Source organism: Mercenaria mercenaria, unplaced genomic scaffold (genome assembly GCF_021730395.1).
Source record: "Mercenaria mercenaria strain notata unplaced genomic scaffold, MADL_Memer_1 contig_4795, whole genome shotgun sequence".
In the NCBI taxonomy this organism is placed as follows: Eukaryota; Metazoa; Mollusca; class Bivalvia; order Venerida; family Veneridae; genus Mercenaria; species Mercenaria mercenaria.
The window spans coordinates 16,018-42,489 of record NW_026463051.1 but is presented as its reverse complement, the minus strand read 5'-3'; the positions used below and the strand labels follow the sequence as shown (position 1 = coordinate 42,489).

General features: G+C 40.7%; 2 protein-coding genes and 1 long non-coding RNA gene across 4 annotated transcripts; all 3 read right to left on the bottom strand.

Moving 5' to 3' along the window:
* Positions 1-469: 469 nt before the first annotated feature.
* Positions 470-13,733, bottom strand: LOC128554169 (uncharacterized). 2 transcript variants are annotated; one of them, XR_008369540.1, is made up of 5 exons: positions 13,501-13,733; positions 8,007-12,930; positions 4,672-4,796; positions 2,255-2,341; positions 470-1,766 (listed from the first exon to the last, which is right to left on the bottom strand). It is a non-coding gene; the product is annotated as an uncharacterized LOC128554169 (long non-coding RNA). The 2 variants fall into 2 exon arrangements; XR_008369539.1 differs by lacking the exon at positions 13,501-13,733 and having other exon boundaries at positions 8,007-13,480.
* An 878-nt stretch (positions 13,734-14,611) lies between these two features.
* LOC128554172 (3'-5' ssDNA/RNA exonuclease TatD-like) lies at positions 14,612-15,253 on the bottom strand. Its single transcript, XM_053535421.1, has one exon. It carries the CDS (start codon positions 15,251-15,253, stop codon positions 14,612-14,614), a length of 642 nt encoding a protein of 213 aa, XP_053391396.1.
* A 4,434-nt stretch (positions 15,254-19,687) lies between these two features.
* Positions 19,688-25,442, bottom strand: LOC128554171 (uncharacterized). The gene is made up of 2 exons (XM_053535420.1): positions 24,123-25,442; positions 19,688-23,513 (listed from the first exon to the last, which is right to left on the bottom strand). The coding sequence occupies exon 2, from the start codon at positions 23,294-23,296 to the stop codon at positions 19,688-19,690; it is 3,609 nt and encodes a 1,202-aa protein (XP_053391395.1). The 5' UTR covers positions 23,297-23,513; positions 24,123-25,442.
* Positions 25,443-26,472: the final 1,030 nt, after the last annotated feature.

The window sequence follows — 26,472 nt, the reverse complement described above, 5'->3', positions numbered from 1 at the left end:
GGTTAATTAGTTCACTTTAGAAAGGTTTCCAGTTAAGAGAGATGAATTCAAGTCACTGTAGAGAGGTTTCCACATTAGAGAGGTTAATTCAGTTTAGTTTATAGAGGTTTCCATTTTTTAAAGCTTTATTCAGTTCAGTTTTAGATTGAATCCATTACACTCGAAAGATCCATTTTATGTAAGACTAAGTTGCATTCATCTGCCATGACTGCAAGAACCATTCAATCTTTTGAAATACAGTCCATCCTTTATGCATGGACCAAACTTTGGAAAGTCAGAAAGTGGTTTTTACTTGCCGGCTGTATTTATTTACATACTGAAAAACGATATAACTTCAACTCTGAGGAGATATTATTGGTCTTTAAAGTGATATTATTGATCCTTAAAGCCAGATGGTCCCAGTTTAAACGTTGTATTTAGTGCAAATTTGACTGTATTTGAATTGTTATAGAAATAAGGAATATTGATGAACTTTTCAGTCATTAACATTAATTGGAAAATAGTGTATCTCAGATTAAACAATTTTCTGTACATTATCTTTAAAATAAAGTTTTCACAAATTCTGACAACTGCAGTACAATGTAAAACATTTTATGTTATGATTAATACAAGTATTTAGCAGTGGCAATTTGGCAAAGACAGTTACAGTTTAAATTGAAATATACATAAAGTATAGATCTATACAAAACCCAAAACATCACTTAATACATGGGATGTATATAAATGACTAAAATATTGCATATAAACAATATAAATTAAAACAATTCCAGCTGCACAAATTTACCATATTTGTACAGACCATTTACTGCGATGTTAACCAGAGCAAGCATCATATATTGGACCGTTATCTGGCGGTCCAATATCCCTTTTGCAGTCAACATGACAGTGTTCTATTATTCCCAACAGATGAGGGTTAAATGTTGATGTCTAAATCATCAGCTGGATGATGAACCAATATCATACACTGACAGTTGTTTCCCAATATTGGTCCAATATCACCAATGTCTACTAGGATAAAGACTCAAGTTGGAAAAAGAAAATGTCTTAAACATGCTAATAATATAGTAAATTAAAACAGTTTCGCTCTTTTCTCTTGCAAGGCTATGTGCTGTATAGAACTACAGTCCAGTGCAACTTAATCACCTTAACACAAAATACACCCCTCATTTCAGTAACCTAGGTAAAAAGTGGGGCAGTATGAAAAATCAAGTCAATTCATATATGGTTGTCTTATAGTTTTTTTGTTTTTTTTAAATTACTTCATTTTAGCAACCACTGTAATGACTGTATAAAAAGGCATGTAATGTTTTTTCACTGTAACTTTTGAAAGATTAATAAATCTTCCTTTCTTTGAACATTTTACACTAAATAATATTTGCAGTGATTTTTCTTTCAGAATTTCTTTATTCCACTAATTCTGAGATAGGCTCCCCATAAAAAGTTTCCAGTTTTTCTTTCAGAGTATCATAGTCGCACTATTAACATGATGTTCATCTGATATTTAAAACAGTTCAGAGCCAGCAAAAAATATCATATAGTCTCCAGTTTTTAAAACATGAAATATTTTGGCACAGCGCCAGTGTTTACTGGAAGAAACATCTTGTGTCCTGACAAGGATGTCCCACTTCAGTACAGTGCCCACCCATGTGGTGTCTGGATGAAGAACACAGACTTGCTCATATCATGTCGCATCATAGGCAATGTGCCTGGTTTGACCCTCTTTGATATAGCTCGGATCAGAACTCTGGCAGACTTCAGGTTGTAAGCTGAAAGTAAAGAATGTTGTGAAATCCCCTGCAGGTAATTATGTGGTTTTTGCTTAGATCACACAGCTGCATTGAAATAACAGGACTGGCTGCAGAGATGAAGACTAGACAGAAATTAGTGTGGAGTTTTATATAATATATGGTTTATTAGAAACAAATAACTGCACCATTTCACTTAATGGGATTTTCGTCCAACACCGATGATATGCATTTTCAATCTCTGTTTACTTACAGTAGGATAAGAGATAATATGAGTTTCTAAACTTAATGTAAAACTTTATTTTTAATTTATCTAATATGATATCATCAGACAGTTTATCATTTATTCAATGTGAATACATGTGTAATAAAGAGGTATGCATGAGAAAAACTGCTCTCTGTCATGCTATATCTCAGACTACAAAACATATTTCTTGATAAAAATCATAATAAAGCTGATAAATATTCTATTACATATAAATTTTAATGAAATGGTAAATTCAAATTACCTTTTAACCTAGCCTTAATTTCTTCTTTGAAGTATCCACGATCTATCTAGTCCTCAAAGTCTACAATATAGTCAAATGCTGTCAGACCTGAAAGTACGATAGAGTATAACCTCTGTAAACTTCTTTAGGGCAAACACTTCCCTATAGAGACTGGCATTTTTATTCTGACTCAACCAGTTTGTAAGTTACGGAACTTTTCAATAGCAGCAACCTCTGAACGACAAGCAAATTTCAGTCTTGCTTATGGTGTCACTCTGCAGAGGTTGTGCTGTAAATGATCTGTGATACATAATATTAAATAAAACATTTGGAGAACACTGAATATTAAAATGTTCACCAAATGTCTAGAAACAAAGGGAAAACTAGAGCTATGATGAATGTACCCCCCACCCCCCTCCCCAACCCCGCACACACTGACACAGTATATTGCAATTTGATGCACACAAGACTGCATAATTATGTGGACTGTATGTATATAGACTATATGTATACAGTATAGTAAGAAAAAACAAAGTCCCATAACTCTGCAGAATATTTATCTAAAAGAACGTAACATGCACCATGCACAACTAGGGTTGGTACTGATCACTTGTGTGAAATTTCATTAAATTGTATGCAAGGGTTCGGAAGATTAGGGACGCACAACATTGCATATTCAGACTGTATGTACATAGTATGTTAACAAAAAACAAAGTCCTCTAACTCTGCAAATTTTTTTTTCTGAAAGAACCTTACATGCCCCATGCACAACTACTGTTGTTACTGATCACTTGGGTGAAATTTCATTAAACAGTGTCAAAGGGATGAGGAGAGATGGTGTGCACAAGATTGTGTCTATGTATATAGTATAGTAACAAAACACAAAGTCCCGTAACTCTGCAATTTTTTTCTGAAAGAATCTAACATGCCCCATGCACAACTACTGTTGTTACTGATTACTTGTGTGAAGTTTCATTAAATTGTGTCAGAGGATGAGGAGAGATGGTATGCACAAGATTGTGTCTATGTATATAGTATAGTAACAAAAAACTAAGTCCCATAACTCTGCAGAATTTTTTTCTGAAAAAACCTAACATGCCCCATGCACAACTACTGTTGTTACTGATCACTTGTGTGAAGTTCCATTAAACTGTGTCAAGGGGATGCTGTGAGTTGGTGCGCACAAGATTCTGTCTACGAACAGACAGACAACCTAAAACCAGTATACACCCACTTACAACTTTGTTGTTACGGGGGTACAGTAACACACAGTGCCCTCTCAATGTTATGATTCAAATAAGAAATAACACAGTGCCCTCCAAACTGCTAGAGACAAATGTAGAAGATCAAACAAGGCCTTCCAGGTAAAGAGACAAATTAGAAATGGTTGTACCAGGAGATAAAAATAAGCACAGGTAAGTATCTGTTACTGGATACCTAGTTTGTCACACAAGAGCTTCGTAGCTCATGTTGTATGCGGGTTATATGCAGCTTGAATAAAGCTTTCTTTTATCTTTACCATAAACAACAGCCTCTAGTTACAATCATCACATTTACGTGGACCAATCCACATTGGTTTAGACAGGTTTTAGCATCTAGGCCTTTAATGTATTGGTCCTAGTGTTGTCAATTTGAAGAGCCGTTTATAATTTCTTTGCTGTTCAACTTAGAGGGCTGACAAGGCTAAATTTGCAGTTTTCAAGTAATTCAAGGGCCATTATCCAAGGGTGCCTGGGGCAATTTGGGTGATTATTCAACTTGGCTGAGATATAATGCCCACAAACATTGTCAGCAAGTTTGGGGAAGATTGGATGAAAACTGTTCAACTTATAGAGCGAACATGGTTTTGGACACCAACCGCCCGCCGCGGGTGTGCACATAATACGCCGCACTCTTTTAGAGATGGGCGTATAAAAAAATTGTACACGTAATTATGCTTTGATAAAATCTCTAAATGTAAAAATATGTTACATCTAACTGAAGCATAGGGCCTAAAGTTATTCAAATCGTTGTGATTCAATGAAATCTGCAGATTAACTTCTAGACAGGTTCTTAAAAACTCTTACCTATCATGCAAATGAATATAGCGTATTTTTGTTAAACTTTGAAAGAAGAAAAAAACAAGTAGCCTCCCCACCACATTGATCACTGCCATCACAAAATAACATGTGACAATGAAAATCACATGACCTCTGGATAGAAATTCAATTATTATTTTCTTACTTTAAATTACAGTTTTGATTTTGACTTTATCTCCTTAAAATCTCTTAGAAATATTCAAAATAATTTTAATAAAATCTAATAACAAAAGATGAAAAAAGATTTATCAATTGTGTGGTGGGAAAAATCTCTACTTAAAAGGGAGACCACTGTGCTGAAAACTGGCTCAATAGATGCCCCTACCCACCCCACTTAAACATAAAATTCATGTTACTTACAATTTTATTTGGAAGAACAACTTCAAACCGTTATTAAATTTGTTATTGTTCTGTTAGAATTCTTCTCATTAAGATGTCTTGTTCTTTTTCCTTTAACTGGAATTTTTAAACCATTAGCTAGTAACCTGTAAGATATAAAGCACAACTATAGAAACTTGCCTCCAGATCAAGATTTCAAAACATGTGAAAAAGTTTGCAGAATTTCTAGAAACATAAATCTTTAATCAGGATCCATATAATTTCAGATGATATTTCAACAGTTCAAATATATCATTAATTTTAACCTTAAAACTCTTGCCAATAATTAATATAAGTTTACTCTCATAAGAACTGAAACACTGAAACAAGAGCACCGCCTTGCGGGTGCTGACACTCATCTGATTTTTTTGTATAATAGAAATATTGTCCTACCCATGGTTTTCTAAGTCTAAAAAAGGCCATCATTCTTGCAAAAAGCAGGATAGAGTTATGTTTCTTGACGTACAGCACCCGCTTATGATGGTGAAAAACTGTTGCAAGTTTTAAAGCAATAGCTTTGATAGTTTATGAGAAAAGCTGACTTAAACATAATACTCAACCAAGACAACTGATTTTCTAAGTCCAAAATGGGCAATAATTATTGCAAAAAGCAGGATGAAGTTATGTTTCTTGATGTACAGGACCAGCTTATGATGGTGAACAAGTGTTGCAAGTTTCAAAGCAATAGCTTTGATAGTTTAAGAGAAAAATTTGACCTAAACATAAAACTTAACCAAGAAATCTGATATTTTCTAAGTCCAAAAGGGGCCATAAATCTTGCAAAAAGCAGGACAGAGTTATGTTTCTTGCTGTACAGGGTCAGCTTATGATGGTGAACAAGTGTTGCAAGTTTTAAAGCAATATCTTTTATGCAAGCTCCGTAGCATTAGCTCCATATAACCAAGGTATATATCTTACACTCACTTTATGAGCTCTGTTTGATGATGTAGTAAATCAAATCAAAACCCAACAGGTATCTTTGATTGAAATCTGTCATTTAATATCTAAATGACGAATTTGAAAACACAATTAACAATAAATGGTTCTGTTACAGCATCATACATAATATGTGATAGGTGACTAATTTTATCAAGAAAAGACAAATATTAACAGTTGATATGCATCATCAAAGGTGGGGATCTAACCTTTATGCCACATATTGCAAAAACATAATAAATGAATTTCATTTATTAAGTTATTAGCAATAACCCCATCCGAAGAAAGTGAGTGTATCATTTATTTATCAACAGCTTACTACTGTGTTGTGTTACATCCTCTAACATGCAGAAATTGTAGAAAATGGTATATTTAACATGACAAAATAGAGGTGAGCAACCCTTAGCACCATCACTCAAGCAAAGTATCAGTAACTCATAAAAACATGCAAAATTGCCTATACTATTAAACTTCATGTAACATGATAAAATAAGTGCGAGAGACCCATGACCCCATCGCACCATTAGCAATAAGAATTATAAACATAAGAAAACTAAATATTTACTTGATAACAATCATCCACCCCAACAAAGGTGTATGATTTCTAAAATCCAATACTGATATTTGTCTTAAGAGGATAACAGAAGAATACTTGTTAACGTGTTACACTCTCTAACATGCAGAAATTGTAGAAAATGGTACATGTATATTTGACATGACAAAATAGAGATAAGAATCCCTTGGCACCATCACACAAGCAAAATATTAGAAAATTGCCTACTAATAAACTTTTATGTACATGTAAAATGATAACTTAAGTGCGAGAGACCCATGACCCCATCGCACCATTAGCAATAAGAACTAGAAAATGCTTTTGTAAAAAAGCGCATGTCTCCCCCAATGCAAAGTCCTATAGGCAAGAAGTCAATAGGGGTCAGGAGCGAAAGTCAAAGAGACACTGATGGTTGGCTGCAATAGGGATCATCTACTTGGCATGTCCAGTCATCCCGCTAAATTTCAACACTCTTGGCCTAGTGGTTCTCAAGTCACTGTTCAGGCTCCTGTGACCTTGACCTTTGATCAAGTGACCTCAAAATAAATAGGGGTCATCTACTCTGCATGTCCAATCATCCTATTAGGTTTCAACATTGTAGGTCAAGTGGTTCTCGAGTTATTTCCAAAAAATGATTTTACATGAACAGGCCACTGTGACCTTGGCCTTTAATAGACTGACCCCAAAATCAATAGGGGTCATCTACTCTGCATGTTCAATCATCCTATGAAGTTTCAACATTCTGGGTCAAGTGGTTCTCAAGTTATTGATCGAAACTGGCTATCAATGTTCAGGCCCCTGTGACCTTGACCTTTAACGGAGTGACCCCAAAAACAATAGGGGTCATTTACTCTGCATGAACAATCATCCTATGAAGTTTCAACATTCTGGGTCGAGAGGTTCTCAAGTTATTGATTGGAAATGGTTTTCCATGTTCAGGCCCCTGTGGCCTTGACCTTTAACAGAGTGACCCTAAAATCGTTAGGGATCATCTACTCCGCATGACCAATCATCCTATGAAGTTTCATCATTCTGGGTCAAGTGGTTCTCAAGTTACTGACCGGAAATGGTTTTCAATGTTCAGGCCATGTGACCTTGACCTTTCACAGAGTGACCCCAAAATTGTTAGGGGTCATCTACTCTGCATGACCAATCATCCTATTAAGTTTCAACATTCTGGGTCAAGTGGTTCTCAAGTTACTGACCGGAAATGGTTTTCAATGTTCAGGCCCCTGTGACCTTGACATTTAATGGAGTGACCCCAAAATCGATAGGGGTCATCTACTTTGCATGTACAATCATCCTATGAAGTTTCAACATTCTGGGTCAAGTGGTTCTCTAGTTATTGATCGGAAATGGTTTTCCATGTTCAGGCCCCTGTGACCTTGACCTTTGATGGAGTGACCCCAAAATCAATAGGGGTCATCAACTCTTCATGACCAATCATCCTATGAAGTTTCAACATTCTGGGTCAAGTGGTTCTCTAGTTATTGATCGGAAATGGTTTTCAATGTTAGGGATGTAACGATACATCGAACTATCGATGCATTGCGATACTAAGTGTCCCGATAGCATGCATCGATAGAAAAGTCACGATCCAATAACAATCGCCGATAGTTCCTTCAACAATCGATAGTTTTGAAATTTTAGTAAATACAGAAATAACCAAGAAACAGAGCCAGCTTTCATTTGCGGCTCAGAAAATGTTTACGACTCCATTACAATAATTACCCTCACGGAATTAAACTACCATAAAGGACTGAGAAGTCTGGGAGATAATTAATAAATTTAGTTTCTTAGAAACTTTGATTAAATATGTTTAAATAACCTGTTAATATTAGATGAGAAAATGTACTATGGACATGGAGAAAGAAGGCTACTTGTATTATACAGCAAACTGTTCGGTAGGACCCTTCATTTAGTGCTGGTACACCTTAATCCGATCCGTTAATTTTCGTCTTTTTCGATGCTTTGGGTTATTAAACATGTTGACATTCGCAACAAAATGGCCGATTCGTTTGAGTATACCTTGCATAGGTTTATTGTTTTACTTATTGTTCCAAAGCCAAGGAAGGCAAGAAATATTTAATGTTAGAATTATTTCTGTCCGTTTCAGTTGTACAAACATCTCAATGTGTGTTATCAGCAATTATAAACAGTGCCGTCTCTTACACCGTGTAACAATGCCAGTTGGTAGCTTTACTGTATAAAATATGATGGCCGATAACTATTGCAATAGTATCGCAATAGTAACCTGCAATAGAATAGTATCGCAATAGTTTTTAAGCAATATCAATAGTATTGCAATAGTCAAAATTGGCCTCAATAGTCACCCCTATTCAATGTTCAGGCCCCTGTGACCTTGACCATTGACGGAGTGACCCCAAAATCAATAGGGGTCATCTACTCTTCATGACCAATCATCGTATGAAGTTTCAACATTCTGCGTCAAGTGGTTCTCTAGTTATTGATCAGAAATGGTTTTCAATGTTCAGGCCCCTGTGACCTTGACCTTTGACGGAGTGACCCCAAAAACAATAGGGGTCGTCTACTCCAGCAGCCCTACAACCCTATGAAGTTTGAAGGTTCTAGGTCAAATGGTTCTCCAGTTATTGCTCGGAAATGAAGTGTGACATACGGACGGACGGACAGGGCAAAAACAATATGTCTCCTGGGGGAGACATAATTACAATATAAGAAAACTAGATATTAACTTGATAAAAATAATCCACCCCAAACAAAGGTGTATGATTTCTAAAATCCAATACGGATATTTGTATTAAGAGGATAACTGAAGAATACTTGTTGAAGTGTTACATCCTCTAACATGCAGAAATTGTAGACAATGGTACAGGTATATTTAACATGACAAAATAGAGGCGAGCATCCCTTGGCACCATCATACAAGCAAAATATCAGTAACTCATAAAAACATGCAAAATTGCCTACTAATAAACTTTGTGTACATGTAACATGATAACTTAAGTGCGAGAGACCCATGACCCCATCGCACCATTAGCAATAAGAATTACAAACATAAGAAAACTAGATATTAACTTGATAAAAATAATCCACCCCAAACAAAGGTGTATGACTTCTAAAATCCAATACTGATATTTGTCTTAAGAGGATAACTGAATAATACTTGTTAACATGATAATCACAAGGTGAGAGACCCTTGACCCCATCACATTTGTGACCATGATGTACCTATATGATTGGAGCTTGGACCCCATCTAATTTTTCTCCCATAGGAATGCGAATATACTTTTTATAAGTATTTGAAAACCACCTGCCAAAAGGTCGAGTTTTTTTTTTTGAAACTCCCCATAAACCTCTTTGCAATGCCGCACCAATGCGGAAACTATGACCTTTGTAAAAGTCATTACTATACCCTAACCGAGTGAGTGACATTTGAAGCTTGGTACAAAAAAAATATCTTGTCACTGGATGATTATCAAAAACGGAAATAGTGGGCCAGGTGGAGCGTTACTTAATGTATAATACGAGTACAATGCATGCAATGGGCACATACCTAATTCATAGTGACAACATGATATATGCAGTTTATGGGTCTTGCCTCGACTATAATTATAGCTTTTCAGAACCAAGTCAAAGCTATTTAGTTCGATTGAATGTTATATATACATGTTCTACTACTATAATATACGAGTCGGGAGAGGAAGAAGTAAATTCTCCAACTCGAAGGAAAACATGAAAGGTCAACAACTGAATTGGAATGATTTTAAATGCATTTTGGACATAAATTTTGACAGAAGCGCACCAGGTCCAATAGTTTTCACAAGTTCTACTGCATCATCAATATTTTGATATTGAGCAAAACACAATTCTGATGGGATTCCAGCCTTAACAGACTGACCTTCTGGAAATGATAAATAATGTATTCCACGAAATTCACTGGGTTCCTGATTTGGTACTAAACCCAGAGTTGAGGTCATAAAGTTACTGAAAGGTGGTTCATTCAAAAGACCCGGAACACGACCCGCATCAATTTCAACAGTGATTTTATGCCCTCTAAATTTTCAGTCACAGATTTGAAATTCCCAGGAAATTTATTAGAATGAGTATCTGTAAAAGGTATTTTAAAGCCCTTGTGAAGCCATTCATCAAATATTCAGTTAATTTCAAGTCGCACCTTGGAGCCAGTATCGTAGGTTATCAGAATTAATTGGTGTAACAATATGAAAAGTAGCCTTATTTAAGACTGCAGGCACCATGCATAGGGTTACGTTATCAGTTCTTTGACTTGAAATTTGATTGCACCTTTTAAAAAAAAACACACAATTCGTCCATGAGGACCGGGGCACTTTTGACATCTGTGCTGAAAGATGCACGATTTTCTGGCACTAGACCCGTTGTTAAAATCAAAGCACGGGTTGTTTTGGTGGAATCTTGCGCCAAGAAAAGACTGTTCTTGTTTTGGCTTAATTAACCCCATGACCAGTGCCTGCGTGTATAACTGGGTATCGATTTCCCCATATGAAATCGAAGCCAATCTTGCTTCTTATAAGAGACTAAATTGTCTATCGTAAAAATGGCAGCGGAATCCCCCAATTGCTTTGCAAGTTTACGAACTGTGTCGCAATGTTTCATTAAAGTAGCAGCAGATGTTGGGTGTCTGTCTGTTTAAACACTTGTAAAAATATGAAATGTATTAAACCCTTGATCCAGCGTTTTTATACTGGTCGACGATTTAAAACTTTTTTGAACGAGAGTTTCCCACTGCCATTTTCGACTAAATGATATTGGTAATCACCTTTATTTTATATGGAATCTAACTCCACAAACTGATCTGATACAATCTTAGCTTTGATTTTTTCATCAATACCAAGAAAAAGTGGATGCAAAATGTGGCAGAATTTTGATTCATAACTGAAGCTGGCAAAGTTGGTGCTGAAGCAGATGTTGAAGTGCTTTGTGTGGATTCCAAAGGTATCTGTTCTTTTCCGAAGTTTTGGTTCTGAATAGTCAGGCGGTAGTACCTTCAAGTCTTTTAAAATCTACGACATACCTTGTGTGACAGCAGGAACAACATTTGATATAATTGTGTTCAAGTCTTTTTCTGATAAATTGGATGTGTTAGCTTCTAAAACCTGCTCAATTTGGTTTGTTCTTCGTTCGGTTTAGCTGCTTCCCCAGCTGCAGCAGCCTTTGCTGTCTTGGTGGCATATGAAATAGAAAACCATATACGAGAACATGTAAAGATCAACTTCCACGAGAAATACTGTATTTACAACAATCTCTTCTTGTAACATGTTACAAGTATATGGCAGTCATCCTGTGTTTAACCATACAGAAAAAATAATCTATCGACTAAATAAAGTAGTCCATATGACTACATATAGTCCATTTGACTATACGAAGAAGTCCATCTGACTATACAAAGTAGTCCATCTGATTACACTATAGTCCATTTGACTACATCAATATGGACATAATATCTGAGTAACATATACTTAGTAGCCCATTTGACTCCATGCAGCCCATTTGACTACATAAATGTAGACAGCTGTCAAGTACAATCATTTTTTGTTGTCCATTTGACAACTTGCGGTGTATTTGACTACAGATTATTTGTCTGTAACCATTATTTATATAGTGGAACAGAATATAAGAAAATAAAGACAATGTGTCTAGATTTTATAATTCTAGTAAACCATTTAACTACATTTAAACTAATCGGCCACAAACGTATAAACAAATACAGAAATCTGTTTACACTTTATAATTTTATTAGTCCAGTTACTTACATTTAGTCTTTTACTACAAACGGGCAGAAAATTTGTGATATACAAGATCTGCCATGTTCATAAGCCTGCAGAAAGTCTTGTTTATCTAACTGAAATGGTTCTATCACATATGACAGGCTAATATACTTACTATATCTATACTTACTAAAAGAGCATGTAAAGATCAACTTCCACGAGATAATACTGTATTTACAACAATCTCTTCTTGTAACATTTTAGCAGTCATCCTGTGTTTAGCCATACAGTAAAATAATCCATCGACTAAATAAAGTAGTCCATATGACTACATATAGTTCATTTGACTATACAAAGTAGTCCATCTGACTACACTGTAGTCCATTTGACTACATCAATACGGACAAAATATCTGAGTAACATAGACTTAGTAACCTATTTGACTCCATGCAGCCCATTTGATTACATAAAGGTAGACAGTTGTCAAAAACGATCATATTTTGTTGCCCATTTGACAACTTACGGTGTATTTGACTGCAGATTACTTGTCTGTAACCATTATTTATATAGTGGAACAGAATATAAACAAATACAGACAATGTGTCTAGATTTTATAATTCTAGTAGACCATTTAACTACATTTAAACTATATAAACACATACAGACAATGTGTTTAGACTTTATAATTCTATTAGTCCATTTAACTACATTTAGTCTTTTACCACAAATGGACAGAAAATTTGTGATATACAAGATCTGCCATGTTCATAAGCCTGCAGAAAGTCTTGTTTATCTAACTGAAATGGACCCCATATGGGTTTGGTTCTATCATATATGACGGCTAATATACTTACTATGTCTATACTTACTGTTATATGATAATATAGATACAAATGTGCCACCAATTAGAATACAGTATCTTCCAGTACATGTGTGAATTACATATCTGCAATGCACTTCAAAATCATTTCTCTCACATTGTGGAAAAATTTCAAATCCCAGGTTGTTGAAATGAACACCATCTATCTGTAAAATGTTAGCATTAGAATGTTTCATTCCTTTCAAATTCCAGTACGTTAAGTATTCCAAGTTCTTGTTTAAACACCCTGTTCGCTTTTCTCAGTAATAAAATCATTGTATATGTACGCTGGGATGTGGCGGGTGTGTTGCCTTAGAATAAATTGGCAAATAAAGATATGTTTCGGATTGTAGCAACGTAAGAAAAGTTTAGCAATTGAAACATTTCGTAATGCTATGGTCTCTGCATTTAATGCAGTAGAGCCTGGTTAATCAATATCGTTACCACCAATGAACATGACACCATAGTCAGGATGATGCTTCACTAATCAATCTTGAAAGAACAGGACATCGTTCGAGTTTGTTAAACAACCGCCACTAATTCCACAGAACTTCACGTCAATTGCAGAATCAATATTAAGTAAATCATATCTTTGCAGTTTATAAATATACGCCAGAAATTGAGCTCTATGAGAATCTCCCATGAACAGCAAAGACATCTCTAGCACCAAGTAAACTATATTACTGGGTCGAAAATGACCGAGTACGAATAAAGAAAATTAAAACCATACAAAATACGATTGTCCAGTGTTGTACACTACGGCGATGTCTGCAGCATAACATTACATTGTGTTGGACATCAAATTGTAGTAAAACATCAGAACTGTACGTGCTAGAACCTCTTCTATTGACAATTTTGAAGTTCTTGATAATTTTATAGCGAAAATACCCTTCGCTATGTTGGATGAACACTCCAATTAGAGGCAGGAGATGCTCCTGACTCTAATGGCAGAATAAACAATGCAAAGTGCAGCCTACTTACCAAGGATTAGCCTGGATTTTCACTGCTGTAATAGATATGGTAACAAACAATGGCGTCCAGAATCAGAAGAGATCGTTCACCCTTCGTCCTCCACTCTCATTTGCTGCGACGGTCACATGATGCCTGACTCGGCTACTGATTGGCTGAATAGCTCCTCAGATGACCTCTCACGACCTCTGTGACCTCCATTCCCACTACACTCCCCCCCGTTCTAAAAACCCAGTCCCCAAAGGTGGAAAATAAGAGGACATACGGGCTGTTGGAAGTGGGTGAGAACAAAGGGCGCCCTACTAAAGGTCATGGGATACCCATATTAACCTTCTTTTACCACAACCACTCTGGGATGCCCAGAGTACCCAAAAAACTTCCTATTCCTAAAATTCCAAGAGGGCAAACCACATATGCCCTAAATTCAGAAGGCAAGGTCATGGGAAACCCAGTTTGACCTAGATTTGTTATCCCCAGCCTAACTAGGGAGTAAACATGAATACCACAAACAAAGGTTAAGGTCATGGGAAACCCATATTGATCTGCATTTACTGCTCCCAAATTAACGCTACTATTAACACCGCTCAGAAGAAATATCAAGGTACCTAGATATACAAATCTACTAGTTAAGGTCCTGGGATACCCACACTGACCTCCAAAACAAACAGCATTAATTCTGGGACAACCAGAGAAAAAAGAACAGATAGTTTGAGTTAAGGTCATGGGATACCCACACTGACCTCCAAAACAAACAACATTAATTCTGGAACATCCAGAGGAAAAAGAATAGATAGTTACAAGTTAAGGTCATGGAATACCCATATTGACCTCTAGTCTCCCAACCCATCCTGGGATACCCAGCAACAGTTATGGGCTATTTCACTCGGACCCGAAGAACAATTCCTCGGCATTTGAAGTGGTCCGAGCAATAAGGCATTCAGGGGTTGTCCCCAAAACCCTGGCCACCAGCCTTGCTGTGACCCCAAGAAGATGTGGGCCATTTGCCCTAAACCCTGGTGGAGAAAAAGCCGGGCCATCAGACTCCAGCAGAAGTCTGCTTGGCGGCAAGCACTTCAACCCAGCCCTCTGGTCTTGTGAAAAGTGTTGAACCCCATTATTAATACTAAAGTAAGTATTGGGGAATCGGTCAAGCCAACTCATAGCCATAAGTCGACTCCCTTGCCAACAATGAAGTTGGATCCTCCTATGGTGACTTAACCCAGCGGCAGAGCACAAACCTAGCAGCCGCATACAAGGTTCCTCATTAAAAGAGTCATGGGCCATGCCCCTGGCGTGGAGAACAATAACTCCCTTAGCAGGAACACGGGACAACAGGTCCTTTACCAACTCCTCCTGGGCCAACCAATAAGATGGGGATACGGTTCTATCGAGCCCTATCTCCCCATACCCCGCAAGATAACCTGAATTCCAGAGGGATTCTAAAGTCAATCTTTCTTCCCCTCCAAATTCAACGACCACTTTCGGGTGCACTCCCACTGTGGAGGCAACCCTAAAGTCCATTAGGTCTGCAACCAGGGTTAAAGAAGGGAAAAATCCTGGATCACAGAAAGAGGTACCGACCCGTGAACCTCTACTCGGTCAGCTGGGGTAGCCCTACCCATGGCTTCTGCCAAAACAGTGGGCTGGGTCCCCGTGGACACCCCATATAACCTGCACAGCCTGTCATAGTGGTAATGTGAGTCCACGACCCGGCCAAGATAACCCCCTTTTACCGGCTCCTCTACAAAAGGCAACGGTAATGGCCGTGTACCGGTACTTGGATCAGTACCCGACCTATGTACCCCTGGATCTGGCGAAACTCGAACTGTGCGATCCCTACCCCTGGGGTCAGGGAATGATTGCTGTGCACCAGAACTTTGGGTCCTATTGATGCCCCCAGCATTACCACCCGTCCTACCTTCCCGCCTACGGCCCCCACTCCCTGATTTGGGTTGACCTAATCCTTGGGCACCTGAACTTGGGGTCCCTGTGGTTCCCAACACACTAACACTCCGTCCAGGTGTTACCTGACCCGAAGTCCCACTCCCTAAATCAGACGAACTATTCCTCCTCAGTGCGACCCCCTCCTGGAACTGTAACCTCATGGATGATGGCAACAGATTTATTGCCGCCACTAAACACCTCCAGTCGGCCAACATGACGGCAGAATTCAGGGGATCGATTGAAAGGGGCAAGATCAGTGGCCAACCCACAGCCCTTGCAAATCTGCTTAAAGCCTCTACCTGGCTGCCCACCAATCCATATTCAGTGAACGGTATCCGTCCTTTCAGTAACATAGTAAGAGTGCTAAGGGACCCATCCCCCCCTCTTACATGTTGTGCCAGCCACTGAATGAGACGTGCCCTTTGCCTAAGAATGGTAGGGTGCGTGCCCCCTGTCCGAAACTGCCCAGGAAAATGTGCTTTTCTTACATGGGCCAGCACATCCGACCACACACCCCCACACCCAACTACAGGGCAAACCCTGGGGGCAGATGAATTTCTCTGCCTCTGAGGGCGATCACTGGATGGCTCGTGACGGAGCTGAATACCCTCCCCAGACGTCTTTGGTTTAGCCCCACCCCACGGCTCCTCGGAATGATTCCAATTCCCTGATTTACCCGGTCGAGGGTCAGAATCTGGGGATGTCCGAGGCCTTTTCCCCACCCTTTCTATTTCAATACTACTAAGAAGTGGGTGAATTCCTCGCCCAACTGGGGTGACCCTTACCCCTGACGGGGTGACTTGTAGGACAGGTTTTACCGAGGGCGCTGTTTGGTCAGGGTAGCCCTGACAGATGCTAGGATAGGGACCCATGGATTCAGAATCAGCATTATCCCCTTTGGCAACCACAGTTTCCAAGGAATCATCGCGCCTCAGCAGGTAACCTGATGATACCGATGACCGCGACCCTGAAGAGCTAGGACTCAGTCTGAGCCCCCTCTGCAGTGTAGTTTCTAACCCAGGGCTTGATTGGACTGTCTCTGAAAAGTCTGGACCCTTTGGAGAGTAGGCCGGGTTAACCTGGCCTGAAGAAGGAACATTGGGGACTATTCGACCCTGTAATTTAGGAGAGTGCTCGAAACCCCGACGTGCTTGACGTTTCTGGGGACTATCCAGATCTCCTGGCTCCAACTCAATATCCGGATCTGACAACGTGTCCAGATCCCTGAAAGGAGGGCTGCCCTCCATGACCTGAAAAACAAACCAAAATTACTGTGAGGGGGTTCCCCCGACTTTATCCCCCAAGCGACATCTATCACACCGATACTTCTTAATCTTCAATGCATCCGTAGGTGATATATTGATGCATGACCCATGATACCATGCGTCACAATAGTCACACATAATCATGAAGCGCCCTGCCCACGGTTTTCGACACAAGCAAAACACTTCATCAGAGGTATCCTCTGGTTCCTCCCATTTTCCCCCAGACTCTTTAAATTTCTTGACCCACCCGGGCAGCTCCCGATCTTTACAAGTCTTCAATCGGTCGTGATTTGCTGTAAACACTGCATTTGACAATTTCACCCTGTATACATAATCTGACAGTACCCTCACTATTACCCCCGGTCCCTTCCAAGGATTCATCAGTTTACGACACTTACCTTTCACGGTAGCAGTATCCAGAACATACACAACATCACCCAAACCAAACTTGCGCTCATACACCCGGAGGTCATAATCCCTCTTTAAAGATTTCTGGTAGGTCTTAAGACTCTGCCTCGCGACCCTATGAGCCTCATTAGTTTTTCCCACCAAGTTGGTGAGATAGGACTCCTCTTGCCCTGGGGTGCTATCGCTTGTCTTAGGAAGGGGAAACATCAGAGTCAATGGGGTATTAACTTCCCTCCCAAGCATAAGACGGTTGGGACCCTGTGGCCCTATTGACAGATGACCTCATCGCTGATGCGATTTGTGGGAGAAACTCATCCCATTTGTTCTGAACCGACCCAGTATAACACCTTACTGCATCCATTAATGTCCTATTATACCGTTCCACCTGGCCATTTGCGGACGGTCTGTAAGGAGTAGTACGTGCCTTATGGATACTGAGAACATCGTACATGGCCCTAAACAAACCACTTTCGAAATTGCGGCCCTGATCCGAGAAAATTTCAAAAGGGAAACCAAAACGGCAAAAGAACTCATTAACTGCAGCCCTAGCTGTGATTTCAGCTGTCTGGCCGGGCAGTGGGACTAACTCGCACCATTTGGTGAACTGATCAACCATGACCAAAACATACTCATTGCCTAAAGTGGTCCTTGGAAGAGGCCCCAAGAAATCCACATGTACCCGCTCCATAGGAGCCCCCGCATGATACAACCTCATTTCCCCCTTACCCAACCGTGTGACTTTTTTACTCCGGTTACACACTCCGCACGACTCCACATAATTCCTAACACTCTGTCCCATTTTATACCAAAAGAACTTCTCCTTCAGGCGGAGCAATGTCCTCTCTCTCCCCTGATGTCCCGCGGTGGGGATATCATGACAAAACTTAAGAACTTCCATCTGCAAAGAATTAGGGACTATTAGGGCCCTATCACTCCCCTCGGGATTAGCAATGTAAAGGGTCCCCTCCTCCAGCTCTAACCGTTGCCGGTTTAGCCATAGGAATTTCTCCCCAGGACTCCCCAGGGCCAGTTCCGCTTGTGAGGGCTTTACCCCTGTCTCTAGAAAATTAATAGCAAAACTCAAGGTCGGGTCGTCCCGTTGAGCCTTCTTTAGGTCCTCTATGGGGAATCCCCAACAACTGCTGGGACTTACTGTTAGAGTCCTAATTGATAAACTGTTACCCTCCTGATCACCCCCCTTGTTCCTGTCATCAGAACAGCCGGAATCGAACCCCTCTTCCTCAAACAGACTTCTGCCCCCAACCATTAAAGAAATATCTTGGTCATCTCTGGGCCCCCTTCTTGTTTTCCTTAAAACAAACCGATGGCCTTTACCTTCCCCCAAACGGATTGCGTCATCTACCTGATTAACGAAATTTCCCCAAATATCTTGGGCTCTCGCACAGTACTTACATGGGAAACAAGGAAGGTCCTTACAATCAACCCCCAATTTGAACTTAAGACAAGGGTCCTCTGTCCCCAACCTGGACAGAGCGTCTGCATTTGTGTGCAGTTTGCCCGGTCTGTGCTTAATTACCATAGTGTACTGGCTTAGTTCCTCTAACCAACGGGCTAGTTGCCCCTGGGGATCTTTAAATCTCAATAGCCACGCCAGACTACTATGATCTGTTCGCACTATGAAAGGCCTACCTAACAAATAATGGCGGAACTGCCTGGTGAACTTCACCACAGCTAACAGTTCCTTCCGTGTGGTACAATAGCGGCGCTGTTCGTGTGTAAGAGCGCAACTACCGTAAGCAATCACCTTTTCTACGCCCCCTTGCATTTGCGACAGTTGGCAGCCAACCGCAAAGTTACTGGCATCAGTATCTAATATGAATTCTGAGGTGGTATCCGGTAGTGCTAGCACTGGAGGACTAACTAGTGCTCTTTTTAGAGCGTCAAAGGCCTCTTGTTGATCAACCCCCCATTTGAAAGACCCACCCCTATGCAAGGCATACAATGGAACTGCAAGCTTAGCGAAATCACGTACAAAAACCCTGTGGTAGTTGGCCAAACCTAAGAACCTTTCGAGCTCTTTAAGATTTCTAGGAGCCGGCCAGTCCCTCACTACTTTGATATCTGTCACACTCATTTCCAGAGAATCCTTCCCTACCCACCTACCAAGGAACTCGACCCGTTTCTGAAAGAATTCGCACTTACGAGCCTTCAACTTAAGGCCATACTCCCTAAAGCGACTCAAGGCCCCCGCAAATTCTGTAGATGGGACTTGAAATCAGCCCCCAACACCAGAATATCGTCGAGGAAAGCCAAAACTGTTTTCCAATTCAACCCTCTAAGGATTAAGTTTATGGCACGGGCAAAAGTCCCTGGGGCGTTACAAAGGCCAAAGCCATTCGGACATGCTCAACAGACCCTGTTTTGTTAAAATGCTGTTTTGTGGCGGTTTCCTCTCGAATTGAAATTTGCCAGTAGCACTGTTAGCATCTAACTTGCTAAACCATTCGTTACCTGCCAGAGTGTCCAGGGCAGTCGTCCACCCTAGGTAACGGGTACACATCTTGGCGGAAACCGCGTTTAAAGCCCTATAGTCCACGCACCAGCGAACCCCCCCATCCCTCTTTCTAATAAGGACTGGAGGGGAAGCCCACTCCGAAACAGACGGTCTAATCACGCCCGCCTCCAACATTTTGTTAAGGTGATTTTCTTCCTCGTCTGCAAAACCAACTGGGGTTCTGCGCATCCTTTGCTTTACTGGCCGTGCACTTCCCGTGTCAATTGAATGGCTTACCCCCTTAACCTCTCCCAAATCTAAATCCCCACGCGCAAACACATCCTGAAATTCAAGGATAAGATTCCTCACTGCCTCCCCTTGTTCTACAGTAAGGCCTTCGTATTCCTTTTCCATAAGTGATCTTATATGTTCCGGGACCCCCTCCCCTCCCTTGATAACCTGGCAGGCCTTAGCTATAAAGGCATTAGGCTGGTCCCTGGTGACAACATCTGAGGACAGAGTCCCCTCTTCGGATAGCCACTCCGGGACACTAGCGGTTGCCACCCATTGGCCTTTCTTTAATACTTGGAAATTGTCTGACAGATTAACCGCGACAAGCACTGGATTACTCCCCTCACTATGCAAGGTCCGCGGAATCATAACTCTCAACCCATGGCGAGGTTCAACAAAGAAACTACTAGACATATCAACCCCGGAGCAAGGCACATGGGCTAGCGATGCCGGTGGGATTACCGTGCGCTTACCAACTGTCACTCTGGCCACTCTATCAGGGTGGAAACCACCACACATTTTTAGAGGAACTTCCCAACTTCCGAAGTCCAACACCTCCCGGCGAGTATTAACTATAGCTCGTTCCCGATAGATAAAATCGAACCCTAGTAACATGTCATCCTCAATAGGGGCGACATACAGATTTTCCTTGAACCATTTCCCCCCAATCCTTAATGAAACTGGACCTACAATCCTGCCCCTAATAGGCATATCCCTGCCTGCCGTCATAAGTGTAATTGTTTTTAGAACCGGTGGTCTCTTACGGAAAGTGTAATACAAGCGATCAGAAATCAGAGTAATCTCAGCAGCAGTGTCTACCACTGCATCAACCCGTTTCCCCCCAACTTCCACTGCAACTTTACACATAGAGACGGACTTCAGCTGCCTCACATTCACTACAGGGTTCACTTCAGATCGCGTTTGAGGAGAGTAGCCCTCAACAGGTAAAGCCTCCCCCGGCAAAAAATTTGGACTCGCATCCTGTAACAATGCTGAATTCTGAGAATGATGGCTCAGTACCGATGCTTCAACCCCAACCCCACTATTGCCCAGCCCTATTTGATTCAGTGAAGTTTCCTCCACACTTTGGTTGACCTGATCTGCTCCCGATGGAACAACATCGACCGTAGCCCCTGCAACCCCATGGGACACCAGAATGCTTGGTGGGGCTTCACTTAAACAAGCCACCCGTCGGGCCCGGTTACCCGGAGACTTGTTACCCTCATTTGTATCATCCTTAAAGGACACCCGCCTATCGGACGGCGATGCACTTCTAGAACGTCTCATTCTGTTTTCTGGGCAATCCCGGCGGAAATGAGATGGATCCCCACAGTTAAAACATGTCATTTGTCTACCCGGCGATCTCCTAAAGGGGGATGGAGAGCGGTCCCGCCTGGTCACGTTTTGGCTTAATTGTTCAACTGCCTTTAACATAACAGTGTGACTTTTGTTAGAATCTTCCTGGCTTTTAAGTAATGACTTTACTAGGTCTTTAAGGGTAGGGGAGGTTTCCTCCCGCTTAGGGCGCTCTGGAGGGGACTGCTCAAAGCTTCGGCGACTAGGACTTAGACTGGCTTTGGGTCGTGACCTATTGATATCGAGGGCTTCTGACCCTCGGGCTGCTCGGACGCTGGGTGCAAGAGAGTCATTCCTAAACCCCTTCCGCCCCATAACAGGGCTTTTACCCCGTATGGCCCGGTGATTATGTTGAAACCACTTCACTTTGTCGACAGACTCTTGCAAAGTGGCAGGACGTATATTAGATACATATTCCCCTGCATCTGGATCCAATAAACCTAGACAAAATCTCATAATAGCTTGTGATTCAACATAACTTTCCGGTAATTTACGATACGCCTTATCAGCTAAACGGAGGGCCCGATCCGCCCAATCTTCTAGGCTCTCCCCCACTGACTGTGTAGCAGAGTTTAACTGCATTAAATATGTTTCCGGTAAACTATTTTCCCCAAATCTACGCTCTAATTTATCTAGAAGCTGTTTATATGTCAAACCCGGTTGACGAGACTGAATAATAGCCCAATATTGGCCAGCCTTATCAATCAAGTTCCAACATAGTTGATCTTTACTGTGTTCATCAGACCACCCATTAACCACCGCATATCTCTCAAATCTGGCCCTAAAGTTTTGCCAATCACCTTGGCCGTCATATTGTAAGGCCTTTGGCAGTCGCACATCCCTATGATGATGAGTCACCGGGGATGATGGGAGAGGGGAACCAGGTGCAGAGGTTACCACTGGGGTCTGGGGAACGTAAGCAGCTGTGACAGCCACATTTGGAGGGGTGTATGCAGCCGTGACGACTGGAGGTGGAGTAATGTAATGGGGAGGTGCCATGTATGGAGAAGGTGGGGGCACTGGTGCCCCAGATGGAGGCCATCCATATCCCAAACCAGGAGGATAATAGCCTTGGTACGGCCAAGAGGTAGGAGGGGGAGGGGCAGTGTGTAACGGTCCCCTAGGATCCACACCCCGCCAGTGTGTGGGGGTTACCGAGGGGTTTGACCATGGCCCATAAGATGACCCCCGCATAAATTGCTGGTCATCATCAGTATCTTCACCATAACTAGAATAGTGTCCCATCGTCGGCATCCGACTGGACGACTTGAAATGTTTAGGAATGGCCGCAGGACGCCCAGGGGTGAAATGAACAGACCCCTGAGAATATTCCCTTGACCCCTTATTTAAGCTTTCAAGCTTAGGTGAGCACTGGCTGTCCAGTTCCGGAACCTGAGCAGAGGATATTTTGACTGATTCAGACATGCTAGCCTCAGGTATATTGGCCATAAGCCCCTCACCAAGGTCAGGGTTATCTTGAATCCCCAAGCCTTGTGCCATAATAAACATTGCCTCAGCCTGTTCTTCCAAGAGCATTTCTTTCTCCCCCTGTTCATCCGGATTGTCCGAGTCGTCCGGCGACCAAGCTACTGGGGACGTAACTACATTATCCCCCCAATCAGGGTTTGGAGAGAAGTCCAGAAACAAAGCTATATACTTAGGATTTGTCAATTTTGGAACATATTCCAAATTGTCTAACGTAATGTTTCCGTGTTTTTTACGGAAACGCCCAATTGCCTTCGCCCCCCTTTTCCCAACCCCTGGGATCGAGGCGTTGAGCCCGTCGATAGACTCAAAATTTATCTTCACTTTCTGCTTGGAAGCCTGAGCTATCTTAGCAGCCATGGTAACCACAGCGTAACACAATGAAATAATGAATAAAAATAGATTAGACAAGTAAGTGCAGCACTGAATCAGTGCCAAAGGCAGAAACTGCCACACCAAACAAACCAAAAGACTTACGTGTTAAAAGTAAGGGATGCCCTTGACGAGTTTCCAAACCGAAATTGGTCCAGATGTATACTGTATTGCAGATTGCAAAATGATGTAGAAATCTAGCACTCTGAAACAAAACAATTTAATTTATGAATCAGAATTTAGAATTTTTTTTTTTTTTTTTTTTAAATACCCAGGGGAAATTACTGTAACAGCCCTTCCGGTGTACGCTACCGGAGTTAATGGTAACTAGACTATCTAGGATTTGCCTAAAGCAAAGGAAAATTGTCCAATGAAGTTACTTAAGGTTAAATCGAACGTAATTGGAATGACAAAGAAACAGTGAGGGTTGACTTTTACTACAACCCCAATGAGCGACCTCTACAAAATGGCGGCACCGACCGGGGTCAGCGAAACGCCGTGATTCCCCAGTTTTCCGACAGTCCGCAGGCTGTCTAAACCGGGCTAGAAATTACAGAAATAACCCTTACTAATCCTACACAGGAATCCTGTTCAATAAAAACCTGGCCGAAGGGACAGTTCAAAGGCTTTCGCCTTCTACTACGTAACGGACAGGGACCTACTAGGGAATTTCCAGGCGAGATGTTCGCGATTACTTCTGACACCAATATAGCGAAAATACCCTTCGCTATGTTGGATGAACACTCCAATTAGAGGCAGGAGATGCTCCTGACTCTAATGGCAGAATAAACAATGCAAAGTGCAGCCTACTTACCAAGGATTAGCCTGGATTTTCACTGCTGTAATAGATATGGTAACAAACAATGGCGTCCAGAATCAGAAGAGATCGTTCACCCTTCGTCCTCCACTCTCATTTGCTGCGACGGTCACATGATGCCTGACTCGGCTACTGATTGGCTGAATAGCTCCTCAGATGACCTCTCACGACCTCTGTGACCTCCATTCCCACTACAATTTGCGCGTAAGCTTTTCGTGCTCCGCAATTGAATAATATTAAAACCCGTACCATCCCGTACTTGCATAAATATATTTATTTTTCAATAAATCTGTATTTATAGTCAAGGAGCAAAGCTGGCCCAAACATAAAACTTAACCAAGAAAACTGATTTTCTAAGTCCAAAAGGGGCCATAATTCTTGCAAAAAGCAGGATGGAGTTATGTTTCTTGATGTGCAGAGTCAGCTTATGATGGGGAACAAGTGTTGCAAGTTTCAAAGCAATAGCTTTGATAGTTTAGGAGAAAAGCTGACCTAAACATAAAACTTAACCAAGAAAACTGATTTTCTAAGTCCAAAAGGGGTAATAATTCTTGCAAAAAGCAGGATGGAGTTATGTTTCTTAATGTACAGGGTCAGCTTAAGATGGTGAACAAGTTTGCAAGTTTCAAAGCAATAGCTTTGATAGTTTAGGAGAAAAGTTGACCTAAACATAAAACTTAATAAAGAAATCTGATATTTTCTAAATCCAAAAGGGGCCATAAATCTTGCAAAAAGCAGGATGGAGTTATGTTTCTTGCTGTAAAGGGTCAGCTTATGATGGTGAACAAGTGTTGCAAGTTTCAAAGCAATAGCTTTGATAGTTTAGGTGAAAAGTTGACCTAAACATAAAACTTAACCAAGAAATCTGATATTTTCTAAGTCCAAAAGGGGCCATAAATCTTGCAAAAAGCAGGATGGAGTTATGTTTCTTGCTGTACAGGGTCAGCTTATAATGGTGGACAAGTGTTGCAAGTTTTAAAGCAATATCTTTTATAGTTTTGGAGAAAAGCTGACCTAAACATAAAACTTAACCAAGAAAACTGATTTTCTAAGTCCAAAAGGGGCAATAATTCTTGCAAAAAGCAGGATGGAGTTATGTTTCTTGATGTGCAGAGTCAGCTTATGATGATGAAAAAGTGTTGCATGTTTCAAAGCAATAGCTTTGATAGTTTAGGAGAAAAGCTGACCTAAACATAAAACTTAACCAGGCAACGCCGACGCCGACGCAGATCAATTGAAGACAATAACTCATCATTTTTTTCAAAAAATCAGATGAGCTAAAAAAGACTCTGAATGCAAAGTTCTTGAGGTAAAAGGTATGTACCATTCAGCACATTCAGGGTATCACTGGCAAAGGAAAGATGCATGAGACTTGGAGGTTTCTTGTCATTCTCCTTACTCAAAGCAGCTGCCATGGCATTTGTTGTATCATAGTTTATAAACATCTGCATCATATCTACACAACCTTGCATCACACAGCAATGTATTGGCATAAGGCCCTGGAAATATAGAAATATACAACTTTATTTTGCCTAATGTTCAACATTTTGTTCTAATATCTACCTGATTTAAGCAACCATCTGCTTTAAGCAGTCACTCCCCAGGAAAATTCTCTTGTACATGTACAGTGGCAGACATTCCACTAAGTCTTGTCCATTGGCAGATCTTCCCACTGCACAATGGTAGATTTTCTGTTTAACTGTGATTGATATTTCCTCTTCAATGTGCAGTAGTAAATAGTAAAGACTTTATTTAATGAGGCTACACATTTGTTTTCCCAATCTTCCATGCATAAATATTTCCCAAGTTGCAAGACCAGTATTTATGGTCAGCTTTAACAAAATGTTATCACAGAATATTGAAATCTGCGTGTATCTAAGTAAGACAATAATCACTTGCCCTCCTGTTTTGTTACATGGGGGATATTTTATTCTAACACGACCCAATTTGTTTTTCTATTGAACAAAGAAGGCTGAAACCTGTGTGTTTATTCAACAATTCATTTTTCTGACGTCACAATTATTACGTCATAGCCTAAGATGGCATTGCGGCATGCTGATAAAGAAATCAACAGAAATCAGGCACATAATTATTTGATAGATAACGTCAAGGACATACATAATAATCACTGATAATGTGTTAGAGTCTAAATAATAACTCGAGATCTCAAACACTGATTTGCTCATGAATAAAATCATTGTCATTTAGATGCGTATTATCTTCAAATCTAAACTTCCAACAATGATTTTATTCAATGACAAATCACTGTTTGTGATATATTACTTCTTAACTAATTACAGGTTTCTCAAAGCGTAAGTTTTTAGTTTACTGCCAAGTATGACAAATC

Coding starts and splice junctions, on each gene's coding strand:
- LOC128554172 (XM_053535421.1), bottom strand. CDS start 15,253: ATGGACTTTAGGGTTGCCTCCACAGTGGGAGTGCACCCGAAAGTGGTC.
- LOC128554171 (XM_053535420.1), bottom strand. CDS start 23,296: ATGGCTGCTAAGATAGCTCAGGCTTCCAAGCAGAAAGTGAAGATAAAT.